Source organism: Pteropus medius, unplaced genomic scaffold (assembly GCF_902729225.1).
Source record: "Pteropus medius unplaced genomic scaffold, Ma_sr-lr_union100, whole genome shotgun sequence".
In the NCBI taxonomy this organism is placed as follows: domain Eukaryota; kingdom Metazoa; phylum Chordata; class Mammalia; order Chiroptera; family Pteropodidae; genus Pteropus; species Pteropus medius.
In genome coordinates, this window is record NW_024352785.1 from 7,632,016 (window position 1) to 7,651,827 (window position 19,812).

General features: G+C 40.4%; 2 protein-coding genes across 7 annotated transcripts in view; one reads left to right on the forward strand and one right to left on the reverse strand.

The window, feature by feature from the left end:
* The window catches only part of EPB41L4A (erythrocyte membrane protein band 4.1 like 4A), a 208,536-nt gene extending 193,801 nt beyond the window's left edge, over positions 1 to 14,735 (reverse strand). The window contains exon 1 of one of the 2 annotated variants that reach the window (XM_039848457.1): positions 14,416 to 14,735. In XM_039848457.1, coding sequence (XP_039704391.1) covers positions 14,416 to 14,514 — 99 coding nt within the window. In that variant the 5' untranslated portion in view covers positions 14,515 to 14,735. The remainder of the gene's footprint in view (positions 1 to 14,415) is intronic. The other variant, XM_039848458.1, reaches the window with a different exon arrangement.
* LOC120590823 (uncharacterized) overlaps positions 14,492 to 19,812 on the forward strand; it is a 39,184-nt gene continuing 33,863 nt past the window's right edge. For all 5 annotated transcript variants that reach the window (XM_039848459.1, XM_039848461.1, XM_039848462.1 and 2 more), the window contains exon 1: positions 14,492 to 15,216. In XM_039848459.1, coding sequence (XP_039704393.1) covers positions 14,513 to 15,216 — 704 coding nt within the window. In that variant the 5' untranslated portion in view covers positions 14,492 to 14,512. The remainder of the gene's footprint in view (positions 15,217 to 19,812) is intronic.

Here is a 19,812-nt window from a genome sequence, read left to right on the forward strand (position 1 = left end):
GGAATCCAACACAAACTAACACAAGAAATGCAACCAAGTAGACCCAAGTAGTGTCAATGAATTCTTCCATGGAGAAAAGATTAGCCAAATGAGAGCCAAATTCTTTGACAAATGCATATAGTTAGACTCAAAATACACCAGTGAGCTTAAGCCATCTCTGCTCATCATTTCTGGTAGAACATGCTTAGAAAACTAGCAACTTGGCACGTCTAGTAAGCCATGGATTCCACTCAAAGAAGCAGAATCTATTATATGTGGGGAGAAATGGTTCCTTTTGTTGTCACTTTGCTACCCAAGGCTGAAAGCAAAAGATAATCTAACCATTTGAGGACAATAGTGGAAACACATACTGGTAAAACCAAAACAGAAGTATGCCTGTCTTCTGCTTTGTGCTGAAAATGACCGCAGTCTTTGTCAGGAACATGGCTGTGGTCAACTCAGCAGTGACAGCACCAAGTGGAAAAGTACCTGTAAGCAATTTAGCACATGAAAAAAATCATCGCCCTTCTCTGAGATGGGGGGACCCTGTGATGTTTTCACATTTTCAATGACACCAGAAGGGAAGCATTTTAAATCACAATGAAACTTTTCAAAAAAATAATATGAGTAAAGTGAGGTACATTTATTGAATATGTACACCTGTTCCAGGAGCCCCGATTGTCATAATTAAGGAAAATTTTGTTTCAAGACATAAATACTGCTTATCTTTTAAAAAGAATATTTAAAAGGAAGATAGTTTCCTAGAGAGCAGTTAGTCACTATAGTACCTACTCTTAAACATAACTGATCCAAATATTAAAATGATATTTAAACATTAAGTCACTAATCTTTCTCCCTCTGGTACACGTGCGCGCACGCGCGCACACACACACACACACACACACACACACAGTTTAACGTTTTCGAGGAGGAAGAAAATAAGGATTTTTAACATAAAAACATAAAAGGAACCCAAGGTTTTTCACCACCATTCACAAAGGAAATCTGTGACCTAAGGGAATTGATCTGCTGTCAGCCTGAGGTCTGGTTTCCTTTAAAGTCCTCTTCTTTGGGAGTCACCATCATGCCTGTGTCAATACCAGTGTTTCCATGACATTGTCACAGCCTGCTCCCCCCGGGTGCATGTAATGGCTTAAAGGCAGTCTAAGGGAAAGTTCTTCAGGGTTTGTGGGACAAAGATTCTAGAAAATAATGATTTATTAAGGTTCTCATGATCCTCAAAAAAAAAAGGCTATTCAGATTCTTACAAAGGCAAAATCATAAGACATTATAAGACATTAACCCAATGTCTTCATCACTGAAATTAATAGAATTTTAAGTCTTCATTTTTTTACTCATAATTTACTTCTACAAGGAATTTTAATGAGTAAATCCTGCCAGGTTTCCAAATCTAAGCTTCATTTTTGAAATACATCTTCATCAAGTGATCAAGATTATCTAAATTGAACTTATCTCTTTATGCTTGGGCAGACAAGCTGACTACTATGCTGCCAGGAATGCAAAGGGATTTATTTTCAGCTATGACCTTCAAAAATTTGAAAAGCTATACATGAAGGTCAACATTGAGAGAGAGAGAAAGAAGCTGGTAGTTGTTTTCAAACTAATCTCTGTCCAACACAATAAATCAGTGTTCTAGTCAGCAAATACAAATACAAATAATAAAAAATCTTTAAGGAAAACTGTAATTTGTCTCATTGTTTAGAATCGTCTAAGGATATTCTAAGTCATCATTTCACATTTTTTTAATCCCCCATAAGGCTCAGCACTATATGGCTACATAATAAAAACAGATATTTAGTCAGTATTCTTCATGTTATCATGCACTAGGCACTATCCTAAGCCTTTATATGTATTATTTCCTTGGAATCTCATAGAAGTCTATGAATATATAGTATTATTATCCTCATTTTGCTGATGATGAAACTGAGGCACAGAGTTAAATAACTTGCCAAAGGTCACTAGTTAGTACATGATAGAGCACGAGATAGTAATTATTAACACTCTATATCACTTTAAAATTTTGCAAGTTTTTTCAGGCCATTATCTCCTTTGAGCTTCACAACACCTGTGATATTGATGGGACAATATAAGCATCGGTTTAATTTTAAAAACGGAAAACCAAGGCTCCAAAAGAGCTCTTCCAAGCTAGTAAAGAAAGGAGCTGGAACAGGAATCCAGATTTTCTGAGGCTATATGCTCTCCTTCTCCCATTACACAAGCTGCCTTTCTTATAGTAGACAGTACAAGTTATTTTCCAAAGCAAAATTCAAGATTTTTCAAAGCATAATTCTAGCTCCAGATGGTTAAAATTTTATTTAATTCACCCTTTTATACCTGGCATCAAGTACAATGCCTGGCACACAACAAGTCTAAGAGTCTGAGTGTTCCCCAGATCTCCTCATTTGCCTCCACCAAACTCATTCCTCTCTGTTCGTGCTACCTTGCCATCCTAGACCACCTTCAGAGCCACAGTCCATCCTCATAAGTCATCACTTTGAAGAGGCTAAAGTCTATATATAAAGTCCACTACCCAATGTCAGAAAAAGATATGAAAACTGAAAGTTTTGTCTTCATTTTAAGCTTAATTCTATGGTAGTCCATCTTCAAGATAGTTCCCAGTGATCCCTGCCTCCCAGTATTCATACCCTTATACAGTCCCCTCTCACACCAAGGTTGTGTGCTGTGACCAACAAAATAGCGCAGAATAGCATGTTATAAAAGATCAAGGCTTCCATCTTGGGCTTTCTCTCTTTCTAGAATCACTTGCTTTGGAGGGAAGCCGGCTGCCACATGGAGAAGACACTCAGGAGCCGATAAAGAGGCCCACGTGGCAAGCAACTGAAGCCTGCAGGTAAGTAAGTCTGGGAGCAGATCCACCATCCCTAGATGACTGATACCTCAAACACAGCTTGAGTGCAGCCTCAGGAGACCCTGAACCAGAATTATTCAGTTATGCTGCTCCTAGATTCTGGACCCAGAAAAATCTGTAGGTGACAAATGTTTGTTCCTTTAAGCTGCTAAGTTTGTGCTGTAACCTGCCACATAGCGATAAATAACTAATACTGGGACAAAACCTATTATAAACTGGAATAAGGCTACTTATAATCTCTATTTACCCCTGCTTGTAGTGGATATCCAAATGATGAGCTATATAAATAATAATGTGCTTGTTTTAGAAAATACAACCCAGACCTGGCCATGATATTGTACAATTAAAGGTACATATGCCATATCGCCTTGCTGGAATCTGAAAAAATTTTGAACCTTGAAACATGCCTGGCCCTGAGGGTTTCAGATAACGCATTTTTTCTATAAAATCTTTCCTGATTGACGCCACCTTGGTATATAAGAAACATAATTTCTTATAAGAATTTCTGTACCTCTTAGGTTCTCAACAACATAATCCAATACCTGATTATCAATTATCTTGTATTGTACTCTGTTGTTTTATAGGTAAATGTTCATCTTTCCACCTAAAAGTTAAATTTCTTACAGGCAAGAATCCTCCGCCTCTATTTCATCATCCCTGTCAGAAATCCTGGAGACTACTGGGTATGCAACAAGCTCTGAATACATTATTGTGGAATTGAGTTCACAAATCCATACTTATAATTACAATCACACAGCATTGGTCCAGACTCCCCTGTACCCTCACACTCAAAGCCTATTTCTCTTCAAATAACTTCCCTAAAACATGATATAAAAACAGTGTCTGTCTGAAAGAAAAAGAAGCTGGCTCTCAGAGGAATTCTGGAAATTTTGCACGTCCCCCAAGTGCCTTTGTAAACAGCAGCAGAAGCATGAAATAATCATTATCAGGGGAAAAGATCTGTTAGCCTCCTGATGATTGGCCCATCTAAAACCTTTCCAGGAAAGAGCAATTTTGCCTTTCAGCTTTCCTCTCTGGCATCCTCCCTCAGGCAATAAGAAGGGTTACTAATAAGTTTTTAATTTTCTTTCTCGGAGATTCAGAATGGAGATGTAAAAACTCAGAGTTAAAGTCTTTACTAAATAAAGACTAAGGAAAAACTCTGAGTGATATGAGCTCTAAAACCATGGCATTAAATAAATTATTCTAGACCTTTCGGATAAGTGTTTTCCAAAAAACCAAAATATTAAAATGCAATGCAGTAAGTATTGTTATGAAAAATGGTCTCTCCCTCACATAATCTGCCCAGAAAGAATTCCACCAATCCAAATGCCAAGACTACAGAAAGTAATCAGACCAGATCATAGGCCTATAAAGACTTAATTTAAAGGAAGCAGTTGGGAGGGAACAAGGAGGGGCTGGGAGCATGGAAGATGAGATTGGCAGTAAACCTAAATGATTTCCATTAAATTCTGACCTCTTCTTCAATAATCGGCTCTCAGCCCTTCCTCCCTTGCATGCAGCAAAGAAACTGCAGGTACGTGAACACTGAAAAAATGACCAGATAGGAAACTAAGAGACAGGGTTCCAGGACCATGTTCTGGACTCTAGCAACTCACTGCGCCTCACTGGGTAGTCCCTGCTTGCCTGCAGAATGGGAGACTTAGATGGTTCCAAATGCCCATGCCAGGTCTAACTTTCTATTATAAGTAAAATCTAGTCTGTTGTAATTTGTCATCTCTTCCACATTCTCCCCGTCTAATGTGTGCTGCATTTTCAGGTAGCATCATAGGACTGAATTAACTGAGGACATGTGATCTCACACAGGTCTGGTACAGAGAATCAGACAGTTGAACTATTGGGCAAAAGAATGAGTGGTTGGCAGGAGAACGCAATGACAAGTAGATATGAATTTGTGTGAAAGATTTTGTCATGGCCATGGCACTATCTAGACTCTAGACACTTGAGATTTTCTTCACAGAGGGAACTGCCAGTAACCTGAATATCTAGTGGGATTTTTCAAGTGTTTGAATACTACCAACTTTTAAAATATACAATTCAGACAAAACTGTAAAGCCTATATTATGCCAGTTTCAATACCACTAAGATTTGCTTCAATTTCCCTCAGTCATAGGGGATGTTAGTCCAATTCTATAAAGCCATAACTGTTCCCTAGACTTTAACCTGCAATCCTGCTACGAATTCTGAAATCTCATGGTTGATAGGCAGTCACAAGGCTGGAGGAGACTGTGTGTATTCATAAGTGGTCTTCTAGCAGTCTACATTATTTTCCTAGGAGGAAAATAGTGCACATCCCACTTCTCAGGACAAATTTCTAGCAATTTCTCCATGTGTTTCACGGTTATAGATGAAAGCCACATACCTATTTAAATGATATTAACTTTTCTAACATGCTACACCTTCACCTATCAAAATAAAGAGATTTATTCATAAAACATACAAAAATGCACTTTATCCAGGCCTCCACCAAGTAATTTACAGAAACACTTTGCAAAAACCAAAGGCAAATCCTTTACACAATGTAAACAGCAACCCTCAAAACTTGCACAGAAATGTTTAGAAAATCTAAATATTCAACCAAGGTTTCAAGTTACAAAAGCAATAGCATTAGCATAACTAAAACAATCCTTCTATCTATCAGCTCTTCTTCCAATTATGACAAATATTTACCGAGTGCCGCCATGTGCCTGGCACTTTTCTAGGTTCTTGAGGATTTAACAGTAAATAAAATGATGTTTTACTGTCCCCAAGAAATTTACAGAAAATTTTTCTCAATATATTAAATGTCAAATTTGTTTTATTTAGCTGGGAGCATCTTCTCTGCTGAACTACACACGCCAAGGAACTACTAAAGTAAACAAGATGTATAAAGATAGAACTGAAATTAATAACCAGAAATTAATCTTCACATTTTTTGTCAATTGATTTTTGATAAGGGTGCCAAGATATTCTAACGGGAAAAATAGTCTTTCCAACAAATGAGCTGAGACAACTAGATAACAACATGAAAAAGGATGATGAATGGATCATAGACCTATATGTAAGAGCTAAAGCCATAAAACTCTTAGAAAAAAACATAAGCGTACAAGTTACTGCTCCACTTCTAACAACTACCCATGCCCCACAGTGTCACTTTGGGCAGAAGTGAGGAATTAGATATCTCAAATTGGAATTTAGAAAGAACTTATTAGCAAATAATAGATCATACATAATAATCACTATCATTTATTGAGCACTTTTGACCCTATATGCCTAAAATTCTTTCCTCGAATTCTCACAATGACCTTATGAGGCAGGTATCATGCCCCTCAGCTTAAAAGGAGGAAAGAGAGGCTAGTGCGAAGAAGAGTTATTTGACCAATCACCAGACCAATAATTTCATGGCAGACCAGAGTTATTTGACCAATCACCAGACCAATAATTTCATGGCAGACCAGAGTTATTTGACCAATCACCAGACCAATAATTTCATGCAGACCAAGATTATTTGACCAATCACAAGACCAATAATTTCATGGCAGACCAATTTTCACTGACATGATGAGAGGAGAGACTAAAGGTGATCACACAGCACTCCAGTTAGGAGGCTGGTTCAGGTGAGAAGTATGAGGGCCTCGACTGATTTGAGAGCATTGAGAACTAAGTGACAACTAAGGTAGCAGAGGCTCCAAGACTGCTTCTCAAACATGGCTCTGAATGAAGGACAAGGTGAGACCTGAAATGGTTTAAATACTCCATGGGTCTCTGCGGACTCACTCAGGAACCTGACTCTCACCCACATCACTGTTTGTATGGCAAGCTTATACTAAACAAGGCACATTCTAACCAATTTCTAGGACCATCCCATCCCTCCAAGGCTGGGAACTCTCAGCATTAGGAACTATGTTTTCTCATGTGCTCAGGAGATTCTAAACAATCTCCTGCTGTATTTAGTTCCCTATTTGGTCTCAGTTAGCTGATCCCTGCCCTGCCATCAATCCTTCAGTTATTATCCATGGGGGCTAGCATTCAGCACCTCTCAGTTCTCCTTGCCTGCCATCATCTGTCTCGTTCTGACTTTCTCTTGGCATGTCAATATCCTTGAAAACAAATTTCTCAAACGTTTAGAAGCCACTGCCAGGCCCTTTCACGTCTTCAGCAATTATTAGGAGCTCCCCTGGCAGAGCTATCCTGGCCTGTAGAAATTTCTTGGTAAGAGTATTTAGTTACAGAGAAATGGATTAACCATTGGCAGCAATAAGGAAGAGTGGCTGCTTCACTCAAAGGAAGAAAGAAGAAAGGAAAAGAAAAGAAGAGAAAAAAAGAAAGAGAAAGAGAGGGAGGGAGGGAGGAAGGAAGGAAGGAAGGAAGGAAGGAAGGAAGAAGGAAGAAGAAAGGAAGAAGGAAGGAAGGAAGGAAGGAAGGAAGAAGGAAGGAAGGAAGGAAGGAAGGAAGGAAGGAAGGAAGAAAGAAAAAGAAATACATAGCTCAGAGGGCATAGGCATGCGATCCATGTTTTTGAGAATGGTATAGACTCTCCAAAGTGTATACACAGGCTTTTTGAGTCACAAACTAAACCGGCTGGTTCCTGACCTTAACACACCTAGTCTGTACCTAGACAAGTAATAACAGATGCCTGGTTAATCTTAATATAGGAGACTTAGAAACAAATCTGGTGAGGCAGAAGCAAATGGCAGGTACTCATTACAACCATAACAATCTGACTGGGACTGTCACGAGTTTTACTTGTGGCTAAAATATCAGATACAAAGCTCGGCCAAAGCAATCAATCTCAGAAAAGCTGGAGGGGCATGGCAAATCTGATCTCTGACCTGTCATGTTTATAATAGGCCTGCAGAAAAATACACTGCATCGGAATGAAAAACTTATCATTTGTCATAAAAAGCCAATATTTAATTTATGACACTGCCTTTTCCATTAAGCCTTAAGCAGTGTCAGATGAGGTTTATGTAGCTTCAAGAGTAAAATGTATGGTACAGCAAAATTAAAAATTACACCAATGGTCCTGACTGTGTAAACCCACACTGCAAAATCAACTGACACTGTTCTCAGACAGAATAGCAGACAAGAAAAGGAACTAGAGTGTGAGAATCTATTGTCCACTCTTAAAAAATATGTTCTTCCAAAAGACTCTCAAGTTGCAAAGGTAAAGTTACATTTTTTTAAAGAAGAGAAAGACTTGCTAGTTACCACTACAATACAAAAATGGTGTGGCTCGTGTTTTCTGAAATAGCTGCCTACTGGCTCTTCGATGTAGTATATGTATTCAGACCACTGCACCATCTCATTTTCTACCTATTATCAATATAAAAATTAGAGTATCTTGGCAACAGAGTTTTCATGAGCTTCACTTTATTCTAGGATCTTTTCTAGTAAAAATAAAATGGCAAAGGACCCTCATTACCCAGAAGATTTTCAATGTGGACTATTCCAACTGTAATAGTCCATTCATTCTTCTTTTTGAATTATAGTTAATAAGCATCTATCGCATGGGGTGAGCAGCTCTAGCTGCTGCAGATCACAGGTGCGGGCTCACAGGCTGCTGGAGAAGACAGCTGTGTCCAGAAATAATGCTGGCAATGTGATAAGTGGGGGGCACTGTGAGTGCCTAATTCTGCCTGTTCAGGCTGGGTTGAAGGCTTTCTAGCAGATAGGACACTGTATTTAAGTCTTAAAAGGTGAGTTCAGATGGGTGTGGGCTTAGGGAAAGGCAAAAGCATGCACTACTCAGAGTGACTCCCATGCATAAAGGCACAGGACAGTCTGGTATGTTTAGGAGACTGAGCAGTTCTGCATGCCCACAGAGCAGGTCACTGGGGTAGGGAGGGCTAGATCAGGTAGGGTGCTAACCCAAACCATGAAGTTTTTGAGCTTTATCTATAGACAGGAAGGGGCACTGACAGAAAGAGGAGGGGATGAAGGATGAGAAGAAAGAATAAAGTTAACGTTTTCCATGTGCTTATACATGCAAGGCACTGTGGGCAAAATTTCTCCATTTTCAGATAAGTATCTTTCTGAAGGCCTCACAGCTAATAAGCAATTAGCAGAGCCAAAATTTAAACCCAGGTGGTCTAACTCCAGAGCCCAAGCTTCTAGTCATTTCATTATCTTGCTCCTAGAATAAGAATATTAAGCAAGTTAAAGACACAAATATCATATTGTTTTCACTGACATGTAGAGTATAAAACTACCTTCTCAAAAGAGAAGAAAGAAGGCAACCGAATGTTAGCCTCTAACAACGTGGAAGGCAGAGCACCAAACACACAAGAATAAAGGCAGCTGTTATTCTCCATGGCAGTGGTTCTCAAACGAAGGTGATTTTGCCCATCAGGGACATTTGGCAACATCTTGGAATATATCTGGTTGTTGCGACTGGGAAAGAGGCACTACTAGCATCTCACAGTTAAAAGCTAGGAATGCTCAATATTCCACAATGGGTAAGACAGCCTCTCACAACAAAGAACTGTTTTGCCCTGCTCCAAGATACAACCTGACACAAACCACTGAAGAAAAAATAAAGCTTCCAGTCTTGTTTGTAAGTGTCTTAGTAAAAATAACAAACCACTGTCCACGTGGCTGGCTAATGGAAAGTAGTCTGAACTTTTGTCCCTGCAATTTAGATTTAACTGTTTTGATCTGAATGTTTGTGTTCCCACAAAATTCACATGCTAGAAACTTAACCACCAATAACAGGTGAGGTCTTTGGGATTAGCACTCCTATGAAAGAGAGCCAGTAGAGCCCCCAGCCTCTTCTGCCATGCAAGGATACAAGAAGTTTTCCACCCAGAAGAGGGCTCTCACCTGGCCATGACTGATCTCAGACTTCCAGCCTCTAGAACTATGAAAAATAAATTTCTCTTGTTTATAAGTTACCCAGTCTGTGGTATTTTGTTATAGCAGCCCAAACATACCAAGACACCACCAACAGGCAAAAGCAACAAAAGCTCTGCATTAGTTCAACTTTAGTTCAAAGTTAGTTCAAGCTTAACATTATAGAATTCAAGAACAATTATATTAAAGGGGCTGCAAAGAGTGTGGTCCGCCTTCAACTAAGAAAATTATAAACACCTGGAGAAGGACCGCCCTTAGCTAGCTGCTGGAAGTAACAATGATTTCCCCCTTAAATTATTTTTAAATCACTTTCAAAGCATGAATGATAAAAAGTATTTTTAATATATTTTTTAAGAAAAGAACTTATAAAATTGAGGGGGCACTTAAGGTCTGAGGATGTAATATACAATATAGTGACTATAGTTGATAATGCTGTATTGTATAACTAAAATTTGCTGAGAGTAGAACTTAAGTGCCCTCAGCAACAAAAGGTAAATAGGTGAGGTGACAGATGTGTTAACTCGGTGGGATGGTAAGAATCCTTTCACAATGTATATGTATATCAAATCACGTTGTACATTTTAAATTTATTACAATTTTGTTTGTCAATTATACCTCAGTAAAGCTGAAAAATTTTTGAAAAATGTTTTAAACAAAAACACACAAAAAATGTGAGGGAGCATTCACATATTAGTTCATCTTCAACATAAATATTATATTTGAATTTTAGAAACCTAGATGAAGAGTGGAGAAGGGGTACTGCTATCGCAGTTATATCGAATTTACTGACCAATCAAGACTCCAGCTAACCTTACATTAACAAAAATGTTGGTGTATGATTACCTGCTTCAATCTGTTTGTAAGGTCTCTGACTCTGCACCCTACATGGTTGATATCAAGGATATAGCTATTCACATAAAATACTTAATATAATTTGTGAAGAACTATTGCTTTTCATTTTTGCCCAATCATCTTAGATTTCTCTTTATCAGTCCAAATGGGATGAAAATTACAATTCTTGGTGATCGGGATATAATCTAAGTCCCCACCTTCTAATTGCTAATTGTTTTTCTAGTTTATTAGGAAGTTTTTGATCAAAGCATCAAAACTGACATAATATTCCCTCAGGAAACTCAGGATGATTAGGAAGTAACTTCATTTAAAAGTTAATGGATGAACTGTACACTTTAATTGTGTGAATTGTACGATATATCTCAATAAAGCTGTTTGAAAAAAGTTAATGGAATTTCCATCTTGCTATCATTGGTTTCATTAACTTAGTCAAATCCCTTGAGAGGAAAATTAGCACCTCAGTGGTTATTACATTACTACTCAGAGGACTAAAATCTTGCTGAAATGAAAATATTAATCTAGTTCATATTTGCAGCAGCAATTTTCAAACTAAATTTATCATCAAACCTTGTGATTTTTTCCCCCTGAAAATTTTTGCTAATCAAATGACAGCCTATAAAGGTAGTGTGAGCCACATTGAAGTTTGGTTTTCTAAAGAGACACATTGAAGTTTGGTTTTCTAAAGAGAACAAAAAGAAAGACTTCTACCTCCACCAAGACAAAGAGCTACAAAGGACATAACAAAAGTTTCCCTGAATAAACATTACTCAAAAAAACAAGAGACCAACCACAGCAGAAATTCTTAACTTGAATAAACAATAGAGATAGCAGAGAACAAACAGCTAAAAGTTATTGTGGGGCTCAACACACAACCAATAGCTTACAGTTTACATAAACTTGGGTTTTTAAACCATGGATAGGACTCAAACTACAAACTGCATGAAAAAGACTTTCTGTTTGTCAAAGTGAGGTTACCCCTAAAGCAAATTAAGGCAGCAAATTTCTACATAACACTGAATACAATATACTGTTTTATTTTTCTGTTTATGTTTTAAACAAAAAATTACTTTCCATTTAAATGCAACTTAACATATAAGATGTGTAACTACTGTCTTCAAGCTGAATTGCTTTCCATGGGAAAAAATACCAATTTTTTTTTCTAATGTCCATAGAAACATTGATCTGAAGTGCAGAAAATCACTTCATAACTGACTTTTCAATTTGTAATTTGGCACTTAGATCCAAAGAGTGTTTTTTTTTTTTTCAAAATGGCACACAGAAAAATATGTATTACCAAGCTTCTCTCATACTCCTAAATGTCCAACAGTAATCTTTAACTCACAAAGATTATAACAGTAATACAAGCAAATTCTTAAGTAACTATCAGGAATCAGTAAAATTATTTCCATTAAGGGATGAAATATGTGAATAATTTTAATGCAAAATTAGCTGTATTCATTCTATTTGAGATAGAATGCAAGACAGGGTCATCTCAAAATAATTATAAGGAAATGCTTTTGAAAAATGGAAAGATATTTCTATTTAAATTTCAGGGAAAATGGGCTAATTGACGTTGCATGCTTAACTTTGACTTTAGTGATAATCAAAATTATCAAGTATACTGTAGCAGAAGGAAAACACTATTATTGTAACTATTATACTGTTAACTTTGAAGTAATTGCTTACTATTTCACTTACAAACTAAAGTAGGAGTTAAAATGCCAAGTATGTACAGAATAACATATATATTCATTCAATATTTGAATATTTTCTATATTTGAGATACTGTTCATATATTCCACTTACAAATATACATATGTGTTTAATTTAGTACATGCCACAAGTAGATATGTGCTTAACACATGCATTTTATGGTAGCATGGTAGTTACAGATAATATGGTTAAGTTAGGCAGAAAACATCTGTGTTACACATATGGCCATCAAAATAATTGTGGCATGCTTTTGTGACACTGAAAGAAGCCAAGCCTGTTGCAAAACGATTACTTTCTACAAAAGCTTGCTTAAATTATTATTTAGTTAAATGGCATCTATCCAAAATAACCGCTATAAAGTTGCTATTGCCTTTGAATCACTCTCCAGTTTTCAACCTATTTGTAAAGCAAGGTAAGCACTATCAGGTTATAAAAAGTAATTATGGACTAGGATTTTTGATTCATGTTCCTTTGACAAAATTGCTCCATTTGATCCTAAGACTTGGCTGCTCTCTTAACAGAGTAACGTACATGCTCCACAGTTGACCGGTATAGCTTTCATGATTATACAGGAAGCTCACACTCTATATGACTTTAGACTTGGCACTTCAGAAGGATTTCTTTGTTTTAGTATCAGATCATCAGTTGTCTTTTTCTAATTGTTTCTATTCCTGAGCCAAAGAGAATTTATGTATTATCAAAAATTTACGATGTCTTTGTGATTTTTGCCATTTTATTCACACAGTATACCAAAGGATGTTTTACGATCTTATAAGGGAAGTTCTTTTCCTGATGTCATTTGGGCAGAGGGGATGTTTTGGAACATAAAGTTGAAAATAGAAAACGAACACCGTCCCCCAAAAGAGTCTTTTATTGGTCTTGAAAGGAAAAACAAATGAGAATCTGATTGACTTTTGCTTATTATAATTACTGGGGACACAATATTCAAAACAATTTCCTAAAGGGTTAACTTTACCTTGTGCTTTTAATTGACTATTTTTGCCCTTTTTCCTGCAAAAACAATGACATCTGTGAAATTACAATCCTGTACACCAAGAATGGTAATATTAAAACTGAAGCTAGTGTGCATAAAGCTAGGTAAAAACTGATTCACACAAGGAAATGCCCAGGGCCTATGCCATTAGGATTAATTTCTGAGATGACAAGACTAGGAGAGGACACTTGGCAGAGACTTAACTTGATTTCTCAGGGGACAAGCTGTACTGGGGAGGAGCGGGGAGCAGTTGACCTTCACCAGACTCAGAGGCTGAGTTATCTAAAATATCTGTGATTTAAAAGTGAAGGAGAAAAGGAAACAAAACGCTAGCGATTCCTATCACCTCCAGGTAGTTACATGGTTGCAACAGCAAAACAAGTGCGCCTCCGCCTCCGTCAGGTTTGTCCACTCGACCACAAGAACTCAGCAAAATTAAGGAAGTGGATCTCTGCGATCTCTCACAGCCTTTGTGTTTGGGTTCTCTAGGTTAACAGAAGTAATTGCATTTTAATGACCTACAAACAGGAGCAAAGTTACTACCGAGTCGCTTTGAGAGATGTTTATTTCAATGTGGGGAACCAGTTTGCTTGCTAGTGGAAAGGGAGATTATTTTCCTTCCAAAGGTAGCAATACTCAGCTACAAGTCCAGGCAACACAATCACAATCACCCAATAAACGTATTTCAACGAGTGAACTCCTTCACTTCCTCAATGACACCATCAAGAAAAAGCCTCATCAAAGCCGAGGGAAATCGTGCCTTCTATGCGGCAAGCGGCCCGTATATTCAATTCTGTGCCTCTGTGGGAGCTGCAGGGACCTTTAGATGTTTTGGGAGGAAATTGGTGTTGGGAAGAGTTTTGGCCGCCTTTGCAGGACTGGGGATTGCATCTGAGAACTGGTGCGTGGACTACCCTTTGAGACGTCAAACTTACTTTCCTTTATGAAGGGATTCAAAGTTAACCCACCCTGACACGTTCACCCTCTACCTGAGCTCTGGGGGTAGCTGCGGTTCTTTCCCACCGCCCGGCGACGCAGCTGCCGCCCCAACCGGTGACAGCCCTCACACTAAGCCATGGACCCCCGAGCCCTCCGGGCTGCCAATCCCCCGAACACGCCCCCGGCCTGCCCCTACCTTAATGCCCTGCTGCTGGGTGGTGAGAGTTAACTTGGATTCATCCAGGAGCAAAACTTCGCAGTAAAATTCTTCCGGAACAGCGCAGAAACAGCCCATGACGGCCGTGGCAGTCTCCAGCCAGGCGAGAAAGCTGCGACCCAGGCGCCGAGCCGCCCCCTCCCTTCAAGCGCGAGGCATTAATTTATTGTCTGCGCCGTGGCAAGGGCGACAGGAACAGCTCCGGGCGGGGTCCAGGGCCGCGCAGGCGGGAGGCGAGGACCGCGAACAAACGCGGAGCGTCAGCGCCCGGGAGCCGGCGGGGAAAGGCCGGCGGAACTGGGCGCGGAGGGCGGCGGCGCGTCCCCGCGCATCCTGCGGCTCCGGCTCCTCGAAAGGCGGGGGCGCGGCCGCGGCCCCTCCCGCAGTCCTAGGGACAACGAAAGTCGCCTGGCAATTGGGGCAAGAGGCCCAAAACGGGAGGGACGAGAGCTCGAGGCGTCCCCCCACCCGCCCCGACTTGGAAGACCCTAGAAGCTCTTCAGCCTCCTCCACCCGCGCCTGCCAGAGCGCTGCCGGCACGCACCGACCTCCCCTCCGCCTGCGGGGTCCCCCGCGGGCGCACACTTCCAGCTCCGACCCCACCCCGCAGCCTCCAGTCCGGTCCGCCGAATGGGGAGCACTCGGCTACTCCTTTGTGTTTCAGGGGTACCCACGACGTCCCAGCAACACCGCAGGGCCAGCGGCGACCGTCGTCCCAATCTGCGGGCACCGAAAAGTCCGCAGACCGTCGGAAAGGGCAGCGGGCTCCTACCGCGACCGGTGAGTGGAAGTCAGCTGGTCGCGGAGCGCAGCTCCAGTCTGGGGAGCCCCGAGCTCATCGTGGGGAACTATGTGGGGCCAAGTTCAAGGTCTCCCTCCGGGATGCCCTGTCGCCGCAGCAGTGTGCTGCCTCTCCGGGAGGTCAAAGAAGCGGGGAGTCGAAGGACTCGCGGGCGGGCGTGCAGGCGGAGAGGCGGGCGCCCTGGCTGGGAACGCGGCGGGCGGACGGGCGGGGGGGTGTGCCTCGGGCGCGCCAGGCCGCGGCGGCTCCAGGGAAAGTTCTCTCGGCAGAGAGAGGGGTGGCGCCCCGGGCGGGAGCAGCCCAGGTGCAGCTGGGCCGGGCCAGGGCGTCAGCAAAACGCCCCGGAGCGAAGCGGGAGCCTGGCGGCCGGGAAGGGGGCTCCCCTTCTGGGCGGGGTCGCGGCTGGGGGCGGAGGGCGGAGCGGAGGTGGTCTAATGGCGAAGTGCTGACAGGTCCGCAGGCGAAGCTGCGCGCGGCGCGCAAGTCACGGGGTCGCACGGAACCCTGACCCCGCTTGCTGTGTCCGTTTCCCGGGGAGACCCGGTGGCTGGCTCCGGGAGGGGAGGGCGCATTCCTGCTTGGACCCGGCGTTCGGCGCTCCCAGTCCCACGCCCTCCGCGCGGCCGGCAGTGTCCAGGACTGGCGGGCACAATAGCTGTGAGGATGCAGTGACCCCTGGTGGGTCCTCTTGTCCGTGCACAGGCAGCGGGGGCTGAGCTGCGAATGAGGCAGAACGGCTCTGGCCTTCGGAGCAGGTGCAATCTGTGCTCTCCAGCTGGGAACCAGCAGCGAGTTGATGCGAGTCGTAACTAGAGGAGACACAGGGGAGCATGCGGAGCCGGGTTGAGGGTAGGCTTCCCAGAAAATTTCTCTACTCTATATTGAATATTAGAAAGAGCAAGAGCTTTGGCATCAGACATAGTTTTGCGTTCCCTCTTCTACCACTTAGTAGCTAGGTAGCCAAGCTAAAAAAAATTTTGGTTAAAACCAAAAAGCTGGCACCTGCAGTGGAATGAAAATGAACAATTTGCAACTTTGGAGTGAATTTCCTCCCATAGTGCTTTGCCACAAAGAACCTTCTGCAGGAAGCCTTTGCCCCTGCTATAGCAGTCTCATCTAAACATGAATGAGCACAACGCCCAAGTGTGATATAAACCTACCATGTTTGATATGAACTTTACCTAAAACTATGAATCAAACCTATTTTATCTTACAAGCTTTCTGTGAAATGAAAGCAGGTTTTGAATTTCTAATCAAATTCTGTGCCCAACTTTGGGTTGTATTGTCTAAGTTTTGCAGTACACGATCTAACACATTATTCTGGGTTTAATATCTTTACTGTGGAGGCTTTTCTGTAATATAACACCCCTGACACAAATTATCAAATGGGATCGAAAGATTTCATAATAGATTTTCATTCTTTATCATAATGTTCAGTAGAGCCACCTATGCTTGGAAAAACAAAAGATAAGACCCAAGTGTAATAATTTGTTTCCCAGTTCTGAGTTTTGCTGCCACCCGTTTTATGTCTTTTGATTTGAGTTGTTTTGTTTTACCTCCAATGGTGATGGAAAGGCTGGGGGTTTGGGGTGAGGCAGCAATTCAGTTCCAAGCTCTTTACAAGGGAAAGTACCAAGCCAAGAAGTCCTATACATATGACCACCTTTTCTTTTTCATTTCTTTATCACAGACTGGAGAAAATAAACAATCTATTTAATACAAAATTGGAGTTTCCTAGATATAATAGGAAGATTCTACAGGTTGTTTTAAAAAATAATCACTCAAGATATAATTGGCATGAAATAAATTGCATATATTTCAAGTTTACAATTTGATAAATTTTTATATGTGTATGTAACCATGGAGCCACCACAGTCAAGCTAGCAAACATATCCATCACCCATAAAGTTTCCTCCTGTACCTTTGTTATCTCTCCTTCTGACTCCTCACCACACCTCCCCTCCCAGGCAATCACAGATTTACTTTTTGTCACTGTAGATTATCTGCATTTTCTACAGTTTTATATAAATGGAATCATGGTGTCAACTCTTTTATGTCTGATTGGTTTCACTTAGCATAATTATTTTGAGATTTATGAATAGTTCATCCATTTGTATTGCTCAGTAGTATTTCTTTATACGTACATACCACAATTTGAATATCTATTAATTTGCGTGGTTTCTAATTTTTTACTATTACGAATAGTACAAATTTTAAAAATTCTTCTCTGAGGATTGTACTAGTAAGCTCGGGCTACTTTAACAAAATGGTATAGTCAAGGTGGCTTAAATGCCTGCGGCCATGCCACCCTGAACAAGTCCGATTGCGTCTGATCTTGGAAGCTAAGCAGGGTCGGGCATGGTTAGTACTTGGATGAGAGACCACCTAGGAAGATCAGGTGCTTGCTGTAGGTATAAAAAATAAAAATAATAATAAAAATAAAAATAAGGGATTGTAAGCTGACAAGGTCCTTGCAATCTGTGAGGTGAACCAAGGATTGCCTCGCCTAAGAAAATAAATAAATAAAAGATGGCTTAAACAGCAGACACTTATTTTCTCACAGTTCTGGAGGCTGGAAGTCCAAGATCAGGGTGCCAGCATAGTCACTTTCTAGTGAGACCTCTCTTCCTGGGTTATAGGCAACTACTATCCCACTGTGTGCTCACATGACCTCTTCTTTGTTCCAAGATGTGGGTTCTGTGGTGTCTCTTCTCATAAGGACACTAAACTTTTTGTATCAAGGCCCCACTCTTACCACTTCATGTAACCTCGATTACCTCCTTATAGGCCCTGTCTCCACATACAGTCACGTCGAGGGGTAGAGCATTTATTTATTTATTTATGAAATAAAGAGTGGAATAATTAGATTAGAAGATATACAAGTGGAAAATAAGCACATGAAAATATGCTGGATATCATTAGTCATTAGGGGAATGAGTATTAAAATCACCATAAGATAGAATTGCAGACCAAGCAGAATGGCTGCCATACCTAGTTATCATACCACCATACTAAGTGTTGGTGAGGATGAAGAACAATTTGAATTCTCATGCACTGCTGGTGGGAATGTAAGATGATATGAGCAGTTTCTTAAAAAGTTGAACATACACCTTCCACAGGATTTTGGAGGAAGACTTTCTCTGCCTATCCAGAGAAACAAATTCACAAGATACTATTCAAACGCATCGCTCCCCACCCCCAGGAAAAATCGTATAGTTTTCAACATGTGCATAACATAATATAGTCTTTTTAAAGCCTGTGTGAAAGCCTTTGATCTCTTTTCAGAGATTTTTTAGAAAAATATTTTCTTTGGTCAAGATGACATTTTGTCATAATAACCCTATGTAGATGAGTCAAATGACAAACAAATTCAGAGTAGATATAATTTTATGGAAATATGTAGACCATCTGTGAAGGACTATAGGAATCCTCATTCTGGAAGAAGCGTTTTGACTTCACATAAAACAGGCCCCACCCCTTGCTGAAACATGTGCTTCAAAATGTTTTAAAGCACCGTATTCTTTTTTAGGGAGATGTATTTAAACAATCATGTCCTCTGTTATCTTTTATGTTTTTGCATTTTCCAAACTTTAGAAAGTTAACTATAATTTGAGACAAGAAAAAACACCTTGAAAACATTGACTGTAAACAAGTAATAACTTAATTACTTAAATACCCAAGAGCAGTGCAGTAAAATCACCTGAAAGACTTGTTAAAACATAGATTGCTGGCCCCACCCCCAGAGTTTCTGGCAGCCTGCAGGGGAGCCTGAGAATTTGCATTTATAACAAGTTCCTAGGTGATGCTTATTCTGCTTGTTTGCAACCACACTTTGAGAAGCACTGCTCTAGAAATTATCTTTACAAAAATAATAAAAATTTCCCTAATTACCTATGAATAATTGTTTAAGGGGAGGCGTGTTCTTTACTAGTAGCTTTCCTGTTACTTGCCTCATTCATCATTAGCTCATTAATGCCTGTCAAGGAAGAGTATTGAAGACCCTGCCAAGTAGATTACATCAGAAAGAGTAGTTTTTAAAGAAGAGAAATATCCTTGTTTTAGTGTCATCATCTTCCTGCCTAGTCTCTTCAGACACCTTACGCATTTTTCTTTCTAATATAGGCTATGCCCAGACACATCCAAGTTTTAAGACCATTCTGCCTTCTGACTCACTTCAAATATATGTCATTAACCAGCTATCCTCTCTTGTAAGTACCGAGGACTCAGATCCCATTTATTGAAATGCCTCAAGGGTGTTACACATATTTCAAGGGAAGTCATCTCCCAGACAGCAACCTAAGCTGTTTCTTCATTCTTGTGATCTCCATGTAAATGTTCTTTGGAGTTTACTGAGAATTCTCATTTTACAGTTTGTAATCCTAGTTGGTGAATGCATTGATATGGTTTGTATTTGGTATAAATGGTTTAGAACTTTGACTTTTGAAGTACGCTAGTGTCCACTTCTCTGGTCAAATGTAAACTGGCAAAAAATGGGGGTAGTGGAGCAAGATGATAAGTCTAGTCCCTTTGGAGACATTTTTTGAGTTTCTTAACAGATCAACATCTTCTGCCTA